A 15,245-nucleotide genomic window follows, 5' to 3' on the forward strand; every position below is an offset into this window, starting at 1 on the left:
AAGCTACCAGGTTGGTCAAACATGATTTCCCTGTGCTGAATCCCTGCTGACTACTCCTGACAACCTTCTTTTCCTCTGTTGGAGGATACTATGGAGTCCTTCCAAACTGAAGCAGGAGGTATCACAGAATGATAGGGATTGGAAGGGACCTCAAAAGATCAGCTAGTCCAATCCCCCTGCCGGAGCAGGAACACTTAGATGAGCTTGCACAGGAATGTGTCCAGGTGGGTTTGAATGTCTCCAGAGAAGAAGACTCCACAACCCCCCTGGGCAGCCTGTTCCAGAGTTCTGTCATCCTCACCGTGAAGAAGTTTCTTCTCATATGTAAGTGGAACCACCTGTGTTCCAGTTTCTACCCATTGTCCCTTTTCCTATCATTGGTTTTCACTGAGAAGAGTCTGGCTTCGTCTTCATGACACTCACCCTTTACATATCTGTAAACATTAATGAGGTCACCCCTCAGCCTCCTCTTCTCCAAACTAAAGAGACCCAGCTCCCTCAGCCTTTCCTCATAAGGGAGTCGCTCCACTCCCTTAATCATCTTGGTTGCCCTACGCTGGACTCTCTCCAGCAGTTCCCTGTCCTTCTTGAACTGAGGGGCCCAGAACTGGACACAATATTCCAGATGGGGTCTCACCAGGGCAGAGTAGAGGGGGAGAAGAACCAGTTTGCTAATTGTCCATTAAGGGCAAAAGGGAGTAGGAGCTGATGTTTGGAAAGAATAATGCTCTTAAGAGCCTAAATCAAACTATTTTTGAGAATGATCTTAGTAATATGGAAGTACAGCAGGAGTGTTTGTGCGGGTTTTGTAAACTTCTTTTTTTTTTTTTTTTTTTTTTTTTTTTTTTTTTTAATATTAAGTATGTTAAGCAGATAAAATTCCTGGGAAGAGGCAAAGTTTGAGCCTTTTGACAGACCTTACTGTGGAGTAGGTTTTGTAAGCTCTGTGCTGTTGCTGTTTTTCTCTTTAGTAGACCTTCCATGGACATGAGTTTCAAAAGTCTTTCCTTTTCTGTGTGTGTATGGCTACACAACGTTTAAATTTACTGCTAAGAGGTTTTTTTTTTTAACATCTGTTGATGTTTCTCCTTTTAAATGTTCAGAATCAAGATGCAGTCTTGCATACTTAATACTTCGTTTTACATTTCCAAAATCAATAACTTTGATTCTTATTTATATAACCTTAGATGTGCTTATGTTAAATGACCTTTTAGTATTAATTCTTTTTCTTGATCTCACTTGTTTAACTTGAAGCCAAGAGACTTTTTGAGATGAATGTTTCTTTTCAATTCAGTTATCAGTCAAAGTGAAAAAAATTATTGATAGAAAACAGTGTAGTTAAAATTTTGTGTGAATTTCCATTATAGCAGATCTTTAGTTGCTACTTTTGGTAAAAGTATTTTTCCAGATGAAATTCTGTATCCAGGCCTTTATCTGGACATGTGTGTTTGGTTATTGCTTTTGTGTTATATTGTAACTTAAATGATTTTTTTTCAGCTTGGATCACTAAAAAGAAAGAAAAAAAAAGTGTAGTAAAAATATAGACTAGTTATTTAGCTTTCTGTAGGCAATCTAAATTTCCTAGTAGATTATTAGCATAGTCATTTGCATTTTTGTGCTTTTCTGTAATAAATGTTGTAAGAATGGATAAGAAAGATGCAACAGTTTAGTTTAGAGAATCCTGTTTTGTTTAAACTATGCATGCACGTGCAGGTGTTCCTCTGTGTAATAAGATGTAGTAACTGACTAAAGTAGTCAGGATATTTGTTAAAAGCGATCATGAACATCCTGATAATTGCTAGACAAAATTATAAAATAATGGTTACAAGTCAAAAAACACAGCTGTAAAGAAATACTAGGTTAATGCTTTAAAACATACACAGTTTTCAGATTTTTGTTGTAGGAAAACTATGACTAGTCTAGGGCTGCAAAACAATCTGTTCTGGGCACCTTAACTGCAAAATGGGTGCCAAAGGCAACACGTTTTTGAGGGATTCTGTATCTTCTTTGTGCTTTCAATTCTAGCTACTGTATGATACCCCATTGTAATTTGGACCATACAGAATGTGGTTATGTTGCCTCAGGTGACAGCCTTGGTGATCAAGCAAATAGTAAGGGAATAAGTAGAATATTTAACTTGGTCTTTCTGACTCCAGCTACAGTTTTCTTGATTGAAAAACAAAACCAAACACACGCACAAAAAGAAAAATGCACCAATAAAATAATGCTACATCAATTTATTTAAATAGAAGGTAATAATTTAATATTCTAGATATGTAAAAATGATTTTTGTGTTTATTTCTTGGTATGAGCTCTCACAGTTCCAAAGTACAAGTATTTCAGATACATCAGATTGGTGTATGGAGTCCTAAAATACTGAATAAGTAGAATAGTCTTTGTCATGTTTTCCATCTCTCTGGGCTTAATTTTCTTCAAAATGTACTTTTAGGCAGCTACAGTGAAAATAAAGAAACTGGAAGAAAACATTGAAGCAGAGAGAGCAGCGCATTTGGAATCCAAATTCAATTCAGAGATCATCCAGGTAAACAGTTTGTTAAATATTTTGTAGAAGCTTACAGTAAAACAGTTGGTGAAGTTGTAAAGATGAAATCTTTCAAAAATGTTAAGACCATTTACTTGCTTCATTGAAAACACTGAATAGTTTTTTTTTGCAACAAGTGTCAAAATTGTAATAGCTAATACATAAAAAGAGAGAATATAAAAATATCTGCTTTTCTGGGAACATTAAAGATGTAAGATAAATAAGAATAAGAAAATAAAACGTCACACTTGTAAGCTTGAGAATTCCCACTAGCATTTAAAAAGTGAGGGGAAAGAAAAGGTTTCACAATAGATGAACACTATAGTATTGTTTAAATATCCTGTCTTGTGTCTTTTGAATGGGCGGCTCAGATAACTGGAGATACAGTGCATGTATCCAGCTGCTTTAGGAGTGAGAGCTCAATGCAGTTCCAAATATAATTATGCAGAGTACATTTCAGCTTCAAACCGTTATGATATCTGTAGCTACCAGTAAAGATTGGTTATATGAAAAAATGTAGTATATCTACTTGAATATTAAATCTTTCTTTTATTAAATCATATCATGAAGAATTTGACCTGGTAAGGCAATTATGGTTTATTTTAAAAAGCAAGTTAGAAAAAGCTAAATGGTGATTACTTAGTAATCTCATACTCACTAACAAGCTCTTCATACTAGACTTTTGAAAACTAAGAAGGAAAGAAAAAAAGAATTTTGATTTTTTTTTTCCTTATTTTCTGAGTAACAAAAATAAGTAGTGCCATTCTTCAGTCAGTTATTTTCTTATTCTCATGATCTTCTCTATGTACAGGCACTTACATTTTTTAAAGCGGTGATTGAACTAGTAGAAAGGAAAGATGTAGTTTTCTTAATTTTGTATCTCTACTTCTACAACATACAAAGGAACTCTGAGAGTAAAATTCCTTAAAATTAGAGACCTGTCTCTTATGGGTGAATGACTGGTGAGGTTTTCTTCCTTGTTTGCATAAATGAACAAGCTACAAATGTACTTTCTGCTAGTGAAAGTGTAGCCTTTGCTGTCAATACTTTAAAAAAAAGTAATTCCTCTGGAAAACGTCAGTAATAGCTGAAAAAGTAGAAATCCAGATACCAGCAAAGGACAATATAAGGTACTTTTGGTCAGCGTGTCTATTTGTCTTTGTTTTGAACTATATGTATTCATACACTTATACATGTCTTCAACGCTGTTTTTATACTTCCATATAGAATTAATAGAATATAGTTACCTGTAAAGCAGAACAGAACATAGAACAGCATTAAAGATCATGGTAGTTTTCCTAACTTGCTTTAACTGTTTTTTATCACTCGGTAGTTAAGAATTCGAGACCTTGAAGGAGCTTTGCAGGTGGAAAAAGCCAGCCAAGCAGAAGCTCTTTCGGATTTAGAAATGATCAAGAAAGAGTTCAAAGAGGTAGAAAATGCATATGAGAGAGAAAAACACAATGCCCAAGAGAACTTGAAAAAACTCAATGCGTAAGTTACCTTTTAAATTAATTGTAAAATGGCAGTAGATAGTTTGAGTACCACCTACAGTTTACATTCCCTATAATTTTCAGTCACTAAAAAAAAACACAGTCTGATACAATTTGCCAAAACAAGACAAGGTCCTGAACCTGGAAATCCATTAATAACAGTCCATATCAGTAACCATACGTGTTAGCAGTAGGTAGAGAAAATAACTGATCTGTTATAAATTAATTGCTAAAGCATAAATGTTGAATATAGTAGTTTACAATAGTCTCCTGTCTCTAGTAGTGTTTGGGAGGAGTGTAGCAAAGCATATGTGTCAGGTTTATAACAGGTTGGTTTTTTTTTTCTGTATGCACAATGTTTCTGTAAACATTACTTTTCACTTAGGGCAACCAGATGAATCTTTTAAGACTTCAGTCTAAAAGTTATGTGTAATTTATAGTGGATAAACTTTGTTTTCAGCTTTTGAATAATTGTGGGAAGTTTTAACTTGGTGACAAAAAGTAGAAAATGGGGTGAAGTGTGTAAGCCCAGCTGAAATTATGTGGGATTCCTTTCCTGCTCAGCACAATCTGCTGTGTCTGTGGTAACAGATGGTTTTTGGAAGAATGGCTTTGTTGTATTCCCCAGGCAGAAATAGGATGCAGAGTACTGAGTCTTCTTCCTTAGCTGAATCAAGTGTATATTGGGGTGAGAAAATGCCAGGAAGAAAAATGGTGTTGGAAGCCAGTGAACTGAGGAATAGGTAAAACAAAGGATAGTAGCAGGTGAAATTTAGGGAAAGAGGAAGTTTAAGAAGACTTAAAGGGGGTAACGCATGGTGTGGGTGTGGGAAAAGACTGAGGCTGGTAGAATGGGTTGGAAAAATACAGAGGTGGCATCTCTTTCAGTTGAGGATTATATGGGTCTGTACACTTAGGTATTTATGTTGGTTTATTCACACAAGTGATAGTGGAAAACAAAAGAAACTGGCTTTCCTATAAATAAGAAAGTTTGTGGACCTCAGAGAGTTTTTTAAGATGCATGGTTATGGAGATGTTTTCAGTGACATAGTTGAAACCTGTGCTGTATTATAAACACTTTAGACCTCCTAATTAAAATAAGGCCAAAGAAATCTGAATATATGATTGTGTATTTAGGTAAACCAGAGTCATATGGAAAAAATTAAAGCTTTTTTCCTCACAGAAAAGGAAATACTTTTTATGTTAAGTATTTGTGAAAATATGTGAAATACATTGTGATAGTAATCTAATGTGATGCTTCAGGAAGACAGCAGTCTTCACAGCTGGGAAACTGAATAAGTATATTTCAAGATTCTCTATGGTTCTAAAATAACATCAGTTAATTAAACTGTAATCTCTTCCTGCCTGGTTGTTTTTGCTTTGAGCTCTATGACAGCAACATACATGACGCTAAATACCAAGTTCTTTGACTTTCCTTCAACTGAAGAAGATGTGTACCATTGATTTGACATGTTATTTGTTTTTTGTTGTTTCATTTTAGAAAAGCTAATTTGTGTTCAAAACAGCCTTGTTTGGAGGAATGGCTGTTGGATTAGTAGTTTTATGTAACAAGCTACTTTGCACTGCATGTGTTTTTCTTGTATGTAACTTATTCTTACAGAGAATATAGTGGGGCGGGGGGGGTTGTTGTTGTGGTGGTTTTGGGGGGGGGGGTGTTTTGTTTCTGTGTTTAGGTAGTCCAGAAAATATGCAACATTCATGGTAGAGATGAAATCTTTATCTTCCTTTCAGACTCAAAAGTTTTCTTGAATTAGTGTTCTTCCAGTGCTTGGTCTTGGCCTGTTATATTCAGTCCTTCCAAGATCTTGTATTTGAGGTTAGACCAGCCAAATACAGCATCCCCAGGTGAAACACTAGGCTTTCTTAGTTGTTTGTTTTTATTGTTTTCTTGCTAATGCTTTTTAAGATGTTAAGTTTTCGGTCTAGAATAATTTCTTCTGTTTTGTCGACATGGGTACCATAGCATGGCTTTCTGTAATCAGTCTGTTAACCTTCCAAGAATCTCCGGATACCATATATTCCATCCTTATGGAAGTTTCAGGAATTTTTCTCCTGTTGTTTCTGTCCAAGCTCAGAAACTAGCACTTGAGTTGTGCAAGCAGCTCATGTCTGTCCTCATGTCTGTTATTATGTCTCTTGCATTCTTAAGAGAAAAAAGTGCATCTGACCCGTTGCTTTTGTTTCTGAAATTCGAGGTAATGAGCTTAGTGAACCACAGATACTGTCAAATTGAAGGGTGCAGTCAGTCCATCTGGAGAGTTAATAGACTTGTAGAAATTGTATCTGTGACTTTTGGAAGTACTTAACTTTTGAAATGCAGAATTACAGTTTTTTATCTTTATTGCTCTTCAGAAAATGAATGTGAGTTCATGTTGAGCTTTGTAGTCATAAGCAAAGGGTTAAAATTACAGAAGACTCCCTGTTTGGATTTTATTATTCGATGTGAAATGAATGTGGAGTCATGAACTCTGCATAAATGATTTTTAAAAATACAATAATATATATAAGCATTATACATGCACCTAAACTGTAAACCACACATCGTGCAAACCAAGTCCTGAAAAGAACATTAGTGCTTTACACTGGGAGTTACATACCAGCAAAACAATTTGATTCTCAGGGTTTCTAGTATGTTTGGCATTTTTATGCTTTTGTCTGTCTTCAGTTGTTCTTTTTAAACTTCCATCACAACTGTTCTCTCAGGTGGTCCTCTGTATTGTTTTCAGGCTACTACAAGATGTTTTATCTTTAGATATCTATGCTCAATAGTAATTTTCAGTAAAGATCCTCTGATGAAAGTTCCTTCAGACCCCACAGAAAGTTAGAAAAATATGAGTTGCTTGCCTACTTTTTTCACAATTTTGGTTGGTTGATTTGATCACAGCAGACTGCAATACCCCAAAGTGGTATGCATGTGCATGGAAGCTTCCTTAACAACCAGAGTTTAGCATTTAATTCTGTGAATTGTATTAGTTTCTCAGATGAGACAAGACCTTTTATCTCAAGAAGCCGTCTTAAGTGGAGTACTGCCTGCACATGGAATACTTGTGTCCAGTTGTTACCATGTGGAGCTCCACTGTCCCTTTAGGTGTTGAACGTGAGCACACTTTCAACAGCTCTGTATTGGAAATCACACTTCACTAGGTTAGTGACAGACATGTGAGTCTTTAAGGCCTGAATTATTCTATTATTAGTGTGAATATGTTCTGAGAATCAAGGGATGATAATAAGATAAAATGTAAGCTAATTAGAAGTATTTTTGATAGTAGCTTAATCATCTGTTTAGGATTTTTTCAAACCATTAGAACACAAGTTTTACCACAAGATCTGCTTTTTAAATTAGTAATGGTAGTAAAAAATTGTGAAAAACCATAAATAGTAATTTTCCAACTAGGTCTTTGAAAGATTTTTAAAGATATTATACTTTTCTGTATTAGGTTATTCAGACCAGCGTAAGGATAATGGTTAAATATTGAATTACATGTTCTGTTTCTTGTGAGAATCTTTTATCTGGATGTATGAAGCTATTTCTTTGAGAAGTGAAGTTTTTTGTGCCTATGATAGTTCTGGTCCATGGAAATTACATTTTGGAAAAATAGGAAGAACTCTTAAACAAAAACTTTACCCTAAACCAAAACCAAACCAATCCAAACAAACCCAATCAAGCAACAAAAAAAAAAAAAAAAAACCCAACAACACAAAACCTGCCAAAACCAAAATGGAGTTGTTTTTAGTGACTTTCTTTGTCTGGAATGCTGTATTTGTTGTGGCTAAGACTTGGAAATACAGTACTTACAGATATGGTACCAGTTACATTAGGAACTTTGATACTAGTCCTTACAGAGAAGTACATACTTGTGTTACTAAATGCAATGAGAGACTTAACCAGCCTTTCCCTTTTCCTCTAAACCAGTTAATTAATTTATTTCCCAGGAAAGCAGATTTGCTCTATTTTGTGTCTTTTTGGTACAGAAAAGAATTTGTGCCTACTTAAAGATCTGTTCAGTGTGTTAATTGGATATCGGAATAAACTTTGTCTAATATCCAAACAGTACTTCTCACTACTTGCAATCATCTGTTGATGAGGGTGATTACCCCTAGCAGTGTCTGCCAACTGAGGTTTTTGAAAACAAATGATCTTCTGTGATTTCAGGGAATGCAAACCTTTCTGTGAAAGTTAACACAGTTAGACAGTTGTTGGTTTTGTTAATAGAGCTTGAAGAAACAGAAACTATGCCTATGCTTACAATTTTGTTAGTCCAGACACCTAAATTTCCAGAGCTCCATACAGACAGATAGTGAAGGTCAAGTTTTATCTCAGATGGACATCAATATACCCAGTTCCCTTGAGGTCCTTACATGGGGTGGGCATGTACTGCTTCCTCTGCTTTCCGTGCCTTTTTTATTCTTTGAAGCATACAAGTATCAGTAACATTGGTGAATATCAGTGATTGCTTTCACTAGATCCCTTCAGAGAGAATACAAGAGCCTTTGATCTACTTACCTTTGAAGGCTGTGGTCCTTGAACTCCAGACAATGTCAGGAGCTTGGCTTTTTCTTTTAAACCATGATTTGGCATCCTAACATATTTTGCCTTTTTCTGGAGTAGTCCCACAAGTTTGTCTTTAAGCCTTGGTCTTTGGAAACTCTTGGAGACTTCGTTTGTTGTGCTAGAACACTTGTATATCTTTTTAGCTGGACTTTATGTAGGATAAATTATACCAAAGTTGGAAGCTACACAAAGCTGTGAGAATTTATTTTTTCAGAAAAAGATGGTTGTAATAACTGACACCAAGCAAACAGCCTTTTCTGGGTTGCATAATTTATTAATTAGCTCTGAACCCAGTAGCACTATGTAAATTGGAAGCAACATGGGATTTGGGTCTTCATGTTAATTTACTTGAAGAGTGAGAGCATGACAGAATAAATTGGAACTGCTTTTGCTCTGTTTCTGAAAGCTGTGGGGGTACAAACTACTTTGGGGGACTGAAACAGGCAATTTTTTCCTCTATGAATAAGAAGTTACCATCTACACCCAAAAGAAAAAAAAATCAGCCAGGCTGAAGCAGAAGCACATAAATATTTGGAAGACTGATAAAATAGTCCTTCAGCTAACAGGATGTATCGATCCATAAGAAATACGTCAAAGTCAGAAAGTGAAAATGATGATTGAAAAGTTTCAAAGTTGGAAGAACTTTGAGCCCTTTTTGTTACTGGTGAGAAGGAAGTGATAGGAGAAGAGACAAGGAATTGGGAGACACCTGGATGTTCCCATTGCTAAGAGTTACATCAAAGAATAGTTAAAGTTTAAAGGGATCGCAGGAGATCCTATAGTCCAACCTCCTGCTCAGACCAGGATCAGCTATGAGATAAGGTTGCTCAGGGCTTCACCCAGTTAGGTCTGGAAAAGATCCGAGAATGCAGATGGCACAACCTTTCTGGGAACCTGTTCCACTGTTTGGCTGTCTCTAAGGTGGATACGGTTTCTCCTTGCCTGAACCTCTTTAGATTAAATTTGTGACTGCTGTCTCTTGTCCTCTAGTCATATGTTGCTATAAAGTGACTGGTTTCATCTTCTTGATAACCTCATTTTAGATACTGGAGGTCCTGTTATACACCCTGAAGATATCTCTTCTCCAGCCTGAATGTAGCAAGATCCCTCAGTTCTCACATGTACTTCAGCCCCCGAGCATGTTGGTGACCTTCCGCTGAGCTCACTCCAATTTTTTTGCCATGTTATGGGGAACTGTGTGCTTAAAACTGGTCATTGTCCTAGATGTGTTGTAATGAGTACTGAACAAAAGATGATTAATTGCTTCCCTTGCTCTTCTTGCTATGCTACTCCTAATACAGCCCAGGATACTGTTAGCTATCTCTGCTCATATGCCATGCTGCTGATTTGTGGCAAGCTCGCTGTCTACCAAGATTACTGGGTCCTTTTTGACCATAGCTGTTCCCCAGCCGGTTACCAGCCATGTTGCTTCAGGGGGCTCTTGCTTCCTAAATTCACATCTTTGCATATGTCATTGCTGAATCTCAGAGGGTTCATGCTAGCCCATTTCTCCTCCATGTCTAGGTTCCAGGGAATGGCATCCCTTCTCCTGACCGTATCAGTTATGTTGTGACCTGCCCCCACCCAGTTCACTATTATCTGCAGACTTGATGAGATTGCAGTTTTGGCCTAATCCATGTGATGGATGAAGATGTTAAACAGATTCTAATACAGTCTCCTACAGTGTTCCACTTGGTATCAGCCACTGCCATCTGAGCTTTGCCATCAAGCCATTTTTATCAATGTTGTAGTTCAAGTATCTGGACTGAAGTCCTAACTTGGCTCTAAAAATATCGTGTGAGACAGTGCCAAAGGCTTGCTAAAGTTGTGTTATATTTAATCTACTTGATCTCCTTTTCCACAGATCTGGTCATTTTATCATGGAATACAACTGGGTTGGTCAGACATGATTTAATCTTGGTAAATCCTCACTGACTGTTCCCAATCACCTTTTTCTCTTTTATGAGCCCAGAAATCTGTTTTAAGAGGACTTGCTTCATGGCCTTCCTGGGCCTGAAATGAGGCTAACTGGTTCCTTGGCTTGTCCTTTTTCCCATTTCTGAATAAAGGTGTGACATTTGCCTCTCTTCGTTTGCCAGGAGCCTCCCCTAGTCTCTGTGATGATAATGAGCAACCTCACTGTGATATTGGCCAGCTTTGTCAGAACCTTTGAGTGTAGGTGAGCTGACCTTTTCAACTTCTATGGCTTGAGTTCTTACAAGTAATCCTGGACTTGGTCCTCACCTACTGCTAGTAATTGTTCTCTTTGAGCCCTTGTACTGATCATAGAGGCTTGGAAGACCTTGTCAGTGAAGACCAAGTTAAAGTCATTGAGTGTGGTGACCTTCTCTGTCTGCTGTTGATAAATTACCTGGTCTGTGTAGAAGCAGGTCCATGTTTTCTTTCCTACCTTAATGTAGTGGTAAAATCTCTTCTTGTCATCTTTGTCATGCTTTACAAACATCAGTTCTAGGTGAGCTGTTGGCTTTTCTGACACCATGCCTACAACCCCAGGCAATCTTTCTAAATTCTTCCTTGTATTTCTGTCACTGTTTCTCTCCTGCATGCTGTTGTTTGACTTCGTAGCTTTGTCATGAGTTGCCTGTTTAGTTAGTCCAGGCTCTTTATATATGTTTTCCTGAAGACCAGGAGGACTGATATAGTACAACAACTGTTTGAAATTTTGGGAACAGTCTGCTGGTGGAAAAATTTTAAGTCATGCAATTCTGAATAGAATATAGTCAGGTATGTGGAAGCTTTAGGAGCAAGCTTTGTACCTGAAATCATGGTTGATTATGTGAGGGACATGTATGTATGTGACACGGTTTCTGAAGACAGCTACTGTTTTAATTAAAAGATGATTAATTTTGTTTATTATATGTAATTTGGAGGCTGTATCCAAAGTCCAAATGAATATATGACTGGAAACCTAACACAAGCGTTGGTGATAGAAAAGGACATAACCACTTCCTGAAAAGCCTTAGAAGGAATATGTAACTTCTATTAAAGACAAAAAAGCTACTTCAGAAGCCATATGATGTGGTGACATATGTGCCATATATATTGATTATCTTTAAAAGTATATAGTATACTTGGCAAAAGTATTTTTTATAAAAATGTTCTAATGCTGAAACTTTCCAGATTAGAAAGAGAGTGTTTCTCTACAAACAAGCAAATGAATGAGAAGATTGAGGAAAAGAAAGCGGTAATTAAAGACCTCACCCAGAGACTAGGGAATAATGAAAAAGCCTTCAGAGAATTACAGGAGCAACTTTCAATGGTAAGACAAAATGCACGTGGCACTCATTGTTTAGGGTTTTTTAAACATACTGTGTTCATGATCTGCATTTGCTGTGCTGAGCTGTGGAAGAACTCTGCCATTGTGTTACTCTGATTTATTTATGTTACTCTGTTTTGTAAAACATGAGTAAATATAGCTAATACACTGGAGAAACTAATTAAAAAATGTATTTTAAGTGATACACCATGTATTTAACTGAAGAGTTATTTGCAGAAAACAATTACTTTAGAAGTATGACTGTGAGAAAATATTAACTTCTGTTTGTATTCCTAACAAAGAAGGCAATTTGTAGATATGGATTATGGTTCCTTGTGGAGAATGTTCTATCTTTCTACCCAAGCTTTCTTCTTTTCTTAGTTTTATTAGCTACCATTGTAGGCTTGCCTATTTCTATTCCAGGTAACATTTTGTTTTTAGTGAAAGAATTTGACTGTAAAACTTGCTTGAAAATTCCTTATTTGAAAGTGACAAAGCAGAGGGTATTTTTACTTTGGTGTGGATTTGGCATGTTCGATATATTTTACTGGATTATTTTCTGAAGTCTTTCTCCTTTTACATGACCAACTGTGACTTTCTCACTGTCTCTTCCCACCTCACCTTTGAATAATGATTTTGCCATCTTGTTGCACAGCAGCAAGGATAAAGCAAAGATCTTAGGATATCTAGGAAACCTTCTCTCGTTCCATTGCGTAGTCACATTTGCAGTGTTTCTGTACTTATACATTGCAAAGTTTTTTTGATGCTGGCTTGCAAATTTGTCCTCTTTCTGTTTTTGGAGCTGTGAGTATGGAACATTAAAGTGGTCTGTAAGCAGGAAAAGAGACCCACATCAGAGGATCTTCAGACTTTTTGATGTCTTCTGTTGAGCTGATGGAGTTATTTCATAAACTGTCTTAGTGTTACCTAATAAATTGAAGAAAAATAAAATAAAACCTCCCTCTTCCTTCTGGGAGAATCACAGCTTCTTCCACACAAGCATTAATGTATTAAAAGGCATTTGCTGGCCTAGGTAACCCAAGAAAGTCATCAGGCACAAAAGGAATGCAAAGAGACAAAAGCAACTGTCTCCTCTAACTACAGTCAGTAATGAGTGCTATTTATTAATATAAAATACAATCCTAAGCTGAAGAATTTCTACTATGAACCCTGAGTAGTTGCTAGCTTTTTGTTTCGTGTTCCTTAGTAAAATGTATGTTGTACCTGACAAGAATTCAGGACAAGATTATGTTCATGATCAAGTTTTCTGATAGTGGCAACAGTATTAAATGGTGCACTCAAAATGAACATTGCATTACTGAAAGGTAAAAAGCAGAATAGATTGTCTCAGTTATAAGAACTGTCTTACTCATAGAGCCAGTTGTTTTAATTGTTTTACTGGAATGATTTCAAACCACAAGACTGTCTTGAACAGGTAATAAAAATACTCATTTTCTGAGGAGTTGTATTACTGGTCCCCTATGGGATTAGATTTTTATCACCTTGGATGGCTTTGTATTTTTCCTGAAGACTTTTGTATTTGTTTGGGAAGCAGGACTGCCTGTGTGTGGTCTTATTTACTCAGTCTGGACAGCTTTTTGTTATTTTTCTTCCCAAAATGAAAAAGCAGAAGACTCTAGCAAAAATTGAGTATAGATAATATTTCATATACTGTTATTAGGCTTCCCTATACCCATACTAAAAACGTGTGAAAGTGTCAGTGCATTCTCTTCCCTTCATTTCCCTCTCCTGCTTTCCTGATCTATTCATTACTTTCTTATATTTTATTCCACTGTTAGACATTCTGAATATGTCTTTTCCACTCCAGTCTGATAATCTTATATTGGTTTCTCACTGTATTGCTATAGTACAAGTTAATATTTTTGTTTGTAAAATATTTGGGAAATATAACCAAATCAGTGAAGGCTCTTTGTTGAAGCAGACTGTCAGTTGAAGCAGACTTACGCATGGATGAAATGCATTATTCGGAAACTTTATTTGAAAAAGAACTTTTTTTTAATGGCTCAGTTGAATGTATAGTGAAGTAGTTATGCTGCTTTTAATTTTAAATATCAGCATGTGGCAGAAGTTTGCCAGAAATTTGCATGGATCAAATGTGATAGGATCTGTTGGTATCAAACAAAACTGCTTATGAATGTTCAGCATGAGCAGGCTCTTAAGAGTTCCATTATGTTTTTTCTGAGGAAATTGGTCTCAAGCTTGTAGTTATTTCCAGGTAGGATTTTTAGAAATTTTTAGCTTGAAGAACAGGAATTTGGAAGAATGGCCATTGTGATTCAGAAGTTGTTTGAAATTGAAACAGCCCCAGCTGTATTCCTGCCCCATGGAAAGAATAAGATGTGCCTTTAATAGTTTTAAAAGTTACTCAGGATATTTACATTTCTGGCACCTAGTAGTGGATGGTCTTTAATTCTTAGTACTGGACAATCGGGAGACATAGAACCTTTATTTTATGAGAAATGTATATTGAAATTTGGGGAACTTGCCAATTCACCAGAATGTGTATTAGGAAATTGAAGTCATTAAAAATGGTGTGTTTTAGTATAAATTCTTTTAATTTGGAAGAACTCTGTATTCATTTCCTCCTCTTTGTATAGATACTATCAGGAGTAGCATAATCTGTGTATAAGTAGTTTAATAGATTACACACAGAGCTGGTCTTTTTCTGTGTGGCATATGGATCTTTCCCTTATAGCCATGCATGCACTCATGCACTGTATACATCTCAGCTGTCGGTAATAGCTTTGTAGGTTATTGTAATGTGAAAGACAGAACAGAATTGTGTGAGAATCTAGTTCCTGGACCTACACATTAACCATTGTGCTTTAACAAAAGTGTCGTAAGTATTGGCTGAACAGACAATGAAATACCCTGAAGATTATGATTCTGTTCTACAAATTCTATGGAGTAGAATCTGGTACTAAATGGCAAAGATGTGAATTCCATCTAGATGATTAATTGTGAACAGAGCTTTTTCTTTCAATTAAAAACCTGAGATGCAGTCTTAATTAATTTTGTGCTAATGATTGTTTAATGTTATGTTGCCTTGATTTTTGTTTTGCTTGCCTTATCTCAGGGTTGGAGTGTTCCTACCCAGATGCTACTTCTGTTTTTGTCCTAATTTAAGAAAACCAGTCAGTCTGAAGCATATGCTTAAAGGATCTTCTATGGAGAAAGCAATTTTGTAATTTATTCTGGAAGTGGAGAGATCACTCAAGCTCTGATGTGTCAGTGTTTGAAGACAAGCATCTAAAAATGATTTTAGAGTTGCTAGTTCTCTATTTCCTCTGACTAAAGAAAATAACTGAAAACACACACACACACACAAAACACACACAA

At 36.2% G+C, this 15,245-nt stretch overlaps 1 protein-coding gene across 13 annotated transcripts in view; it reads left to right on the forward strand.

Annotated features, from left to right (window-relative positions):
• Positions 1-15,245, forward strand: part of CCDC171 (coiled-coil domain containing 171) — a 156,552-nt gene that overhangs the window by 30,293 nt on the left and 111,014 nt on the right. For 10 of the 13 annotated variants that reach the window (XM_021288814.2, XM_021288812.2, XM_065046161.1 and 7 more), the window contains 4 exons: positions 2,450-2,542; positions 3,876-4,036; positions 5,788-5,901; positions 11,750-11,888. In XM_021288814.2, the coding sequence (XP_021144489.2) occupies positions 2,450-2,542; positions 3,876-4,036; positions 5,788-5,901; positions 11,750-11,888 (507 nt within the window). The remainder of the gene's footprint in view (positions 1-2,449; positions 2,543-3,875; positions 4,037-5,787; positions 5,902-11,749; positions 11,889-15,245) is intronic. The other 3 variants (XM_065046156.1, XM_065046162.1, XM_065046163.1) reach the window with 1 other exon arrangement.

This window comes from Columba livia, chromosome Z (assembly GCF_036013475.1).
Source record: "Columba livia isolate bColLiv1 breed racing homer chromosome Z, bColLiv1.pat.W.v2, whole genome shotgun sequence".
Lineage (NCBI taxonomy): Eukaryota > Metazoa > Chordata > Aves > Columbiformes > Columbidae > Columba > Columba livia.